Consider the following 3,721-nt stretch of genomic DNA (forward strand, 5'->3'; position numbering starts at 1 on the left):
CTTTTCCATGTACAAGAAAATGAAATAGATAGTGATAGAATCAGAGAAGAAGAGAGCATATTTTACACTTTCACCAAACCTTATTCTCATGAATAAGACTTTATCAAACCAAAGTTAACAAAGGACCTTGATTTGAAAAACCCACCAAAGAGGAACCTTGTCGGAGAATCCTGCGTCGTTGCCGGTTCCAACTCTTCCGGCCTACCCTTTACTTTTAGTATGGTGTTTCCGATTGCTTGCCGAATGGTGTCTATGGTTTTAGAATCTACGGGGCAACCGGATGCGCCACTAACATAAAATGTGTTAACGGCTTTGCCACCTTTGGTCGTCACTTCCGCCCTGTTAACTGTGAGGCTGTTCTCTCGAAAGATACGCGTGACATCGGACAGAAGTCCGAATCTGTCGGTTGTGCAGAGTTCTAGCTTCAAACCCTAATATGAAGAAAGTAATACATTAATTTTCAGATTATATGAACTGAAATAGTTTTCAAATCTTCAAATATTTACATCATTCTTTATGGTATTTACTGTGTTGCTTGCAATAATTAATGGATTTAATTTCTGTGCACTATCAGCATATTAAAAAAAAAGAAAGAAAAAATTAAAACAGGGACTTTTGATGTACAGCCACTTAAGTGGTAAATTAACAATTAAAAAAATTTAATGATCACAACTCACAATAACAGAAATACATACATGTAATACAAATATTTTGGATATCTACTTTTAAGGTTTGTTTATTTAGCAGGAAAAAAAAGAAAACAAAAATATGCATGACTTGCATTTTGTATAAATAATTGAGAGATGAGTATTTATAGGGTAGTAAGACTTTTGGAGCATAGAATATTAATTAATTTAGCAGAATCATACAGCGAAAGTCAAACCATAAAACATGATGGGTCATTTTCAATGTATGCTAGCTTCTGATTGAAATAATGCAGAAAATTCAGAAAATATAGGCTGAGTTTGGTTCTGATTCTTTTTAGAGAAAGTGATTTTAGTGAATACTGATTTTACAGAGAAGCTACTTTACTTATCTTTTCCATAAAGATTTCAAATTAATTATTTTTCTTTAAAATTCTGATCATAGTATAAACTTATGCAAATACATAAAAAGTGAAATTTTTGCTAGAAAAAGCGGAAAACAAACACACCCTAATGACGTACCTCGGATACTCTTCTCTGAATTGCAGCTTCAAGACACTGAATCACTCTTTGTCTTTCTGCATCCGATTTTACGGGGGATCCATCTATGTGTTTAATGTAATATTCCTGCATATAAAGACAGAAAGTATTTACCATTTTGCTTCATAAATGTCATTTAAACATATCGAAGGAATACACATGGTGCTCCAAGCGTGTATATGAGCATAATACATTAATACCTGAAATGCATTTGGACCCTCCGTATCGATACTTGCATGGAAAACCACATACTGCATATCTGTCAAAGTACAAACAATATCGAACAGAAGCTTTGCTCGATCCTTGCATCGGATAGTAACAACAGAGTAATCTTTGTCGGACCAATTCACAACGGTCACTTTTGGTCTTCTCTTCTCATCAAACTCATTGTCGTCGGGTCGTTCATAATCCCTATCGGCAAACATCATCTGGTGAAGCCTTCTATCAGTATGCGTAACTTGTTCGGTGACTACACTGCTAGCTCCCCTGACTTTGTTGCCACCACCAAGCACATTGGCTAGGAGTTCTTTAATTAGTGAGAGCCTTTGAGGGTCGGTGATTGCAGCGCCGGTTTCTTCGTCCGTTACATGCATCACGGAGGCTGCACGGGTATTGTGAGTCCACACCTCTGCATTGATTATGTTGCACTTGAGGTCAGTTAGCACCGCACTCACTTCTGAAAGCAATCCTGGCCTATCGCTTCCCATTAGTTCTATGGCGGTGTGGTCCATAGTTTGCTTGACCCCGACAGATCTCATGGACGATGTACAGCATGATTCTGGACCGAGTGACTGAAAAGGATAAAACAAACAAGGTTGTCAAACTCGAGAACTCGTCGACTCAAATGATTTTAGGAGTTAATTCAAGAGCCTATTAACCACGGAAAACCAGTTCAAGATCACTGAATGAGTCTAACCTTTCGAATGTAGTCCAGAATAGCTTCATCCATGACCTTGTTTCCGTCCTGGTCAGTGACATTAAACACTGGTACAATATAGCAAAAAAATAAAGTTTTCTTGTCAAAATTTTTTTGATTATAAGTATATTATTAAAACATAAAGTATCATGGAAATTAAATTGAATAAGAAATCCTCATATCCCCAAATATCACACACATGCGCGCGCGTGCGCGAGTGCACACATATTGACCTAAAGTATAATATAGTTTCAGAATTCTCAATGTACTAGTACTAGCAAAAGCAAGTGCGAATTTGACATTACCATCCATGAACCATCCTCCATCTGAAGAGATGTAAGCCTTATTTACGATGAGGTTTAGATCGGTCAGAATTTGCACGACTTCAAGGAGTATTCCATGCTTGTTTGCACTATCAACCTGCGAAACAAACCGAATTTCGTTAGCAAAAGGCGCAAAACTCTTCAATAAGATGGCGAAAACCACGAATTATGTAAACAAAAATGAATTGCAGAACTCAAAAAATCAAAGAACTAGACATCGAATTCAACTCCATACCCTTATAACAGTGGCTTTCTTGCTGGATTCATTATCAATTACAACTCTGAAACGAGAATCACACAAGTCAACAAACATGTGGAATCAAAAATTCAAACTAAGGGGGAAAAAACTTGAAGAAAATTTGGTACCTTGGTGGATTCATTCTTCTGAAGAGTTTCTCATATTCATCATCCATATAGTGAGAGAAACTCATATTAACCTCTGAAATTAAAGCTATTTATGCATGAGACAAGATAAATCAATCAGATGAAAGAGAAACATAATATTGAATTATAAATACAATAAGAAAAAAACACAAACCCATAAAGCTATTGAAACTCAAAATTCCAAATAAAAGAAGTGATAAAACACAAGAACAACAAGTAAATGAAGGAAAAAAAACCAGAACCACAAATGAAAAAACGGTTGTAGATTAAGGGAAGTGTTAAGACACGTGGTGTGGCATAGCTGTTTAATAATTATGCTTAAACAGAAGAAGGAATCAAGGAACAGAAAAACTCCATGAGTGTAAACCAAACAAGACAAAGAGAACAAAAACTCAAATCAAATCAACACTATGAGAATAACAATTCACACTCTCCCTTTATTTATTTTCTTTCCTATGGAACCAAATAAAAAAAAGGAATTGATTGAACAAATTCGCTATTGCAAAGAACAGAACTTTCACTCAAGAAAAGAAAAATTCCCCCCAAAACGAAAACCCCATATTTTGTTTCTTAGCCATACAATTATGGATGCAAAGAAAATCAAAAAAGGAAAGAAAAAAATCAAACTTTATGTGGAAAAAGCAGCGATTAAGAAAACCCAGAAGGTAGAAGTAAGAATTGAAGGGTAGAATAGGGATTAAGATAAGACATACCCATTGGAAGTGTTGGAAGATTGGTGAGAAGAGAAGATGATAAGCTTTTGTTGTTATAAGAGAAAGAAAGAGAAGAGAAGAGAAGAGAAAGAGAAGAGTGCGTAGTAAGTGGTTACTATATAACTCAGCGCAGTCACACACCCCTATTTTGCTGCCTTCATATTCTAACTTAGGAAACTTAATATTTTATATCATATCTAC

The 3,721-nt window shown here is 35.6% G+C and overlaps 1 protein-coding gene across 2 annotated transcripts; it reads right to left on the bottom strand.

Moving 5' to 3' along the window:
* Positions 2 to 3,679, bottom strand: LOC107630341 (ACT domain-containing protein ACR4). 2 transcript variants are annotated; one of them, XM_016333476.2, is made up of 8 exons: positions 3,521 to 3,601; positions 2,790 to 2,874; positions 2,659 to 2,704; positions 2,406 to 2,520; positions 2,101 to 2,168; positions 1,385 to 1,975; positions 1,167 to 1,271; positions 2 to 431 (listed from the first exon to the last, which is right to left on the bottom strand). In XM_016333476.2, the coding sequence occupies exons 1-8, from the start codon at positions 3,522 to 3,524 to the stop codon at positions 87 to 89; spliced, it is 1,359 nt and encodes a 452-aa protein (XP_016188962.1). In that variant the 5' UTR covers positions 3,525 to 3,601; the 3' UTR covers positions 2 to 86. The 2 variants fall into 2 exon arrangements, with proteins under 2 accessions (XP_016188962.1, XP_016189031.1); XM_016333545.2 differs by having other exon boundaries at positions 87 to 431; positions 2,790 to 2,862; positions 3,521 to 3,679.

This window comes from Arachis ipaensis, chromosome B01 (genome assembly GCF_000816755.2).
Source record: "Arachis ipaensis cultivar K30076 chromosome B01, Araip1.1, whole genome shotgun sequence".
NCBI lineage: Eukaryota > Viridiplantae > Streptophyta > Magnoliopsida > Fabales > Fabaceae > Arachis > Arachis ipaensis.

Excerpts from the sequence above, each read along its gene's own strand:
- LOC107630341 (XM_016333476.2), bottom strand. Across the intron at positions 2,705-2,789 it reads AGAAGAATGAATCCACCAAG|AGTTGTAATTGATAATGAAT; the intron begins GTACCAAATTTT and ends TTCTCGTTTCAG. Across the intron at positions 1,272-1,384 it reads AGGGTCCAAATGCATTTCAG|GAATATTACATTAAACACAT; the intron begins GTATTAATGTAT and ends CTTTATATGCAG.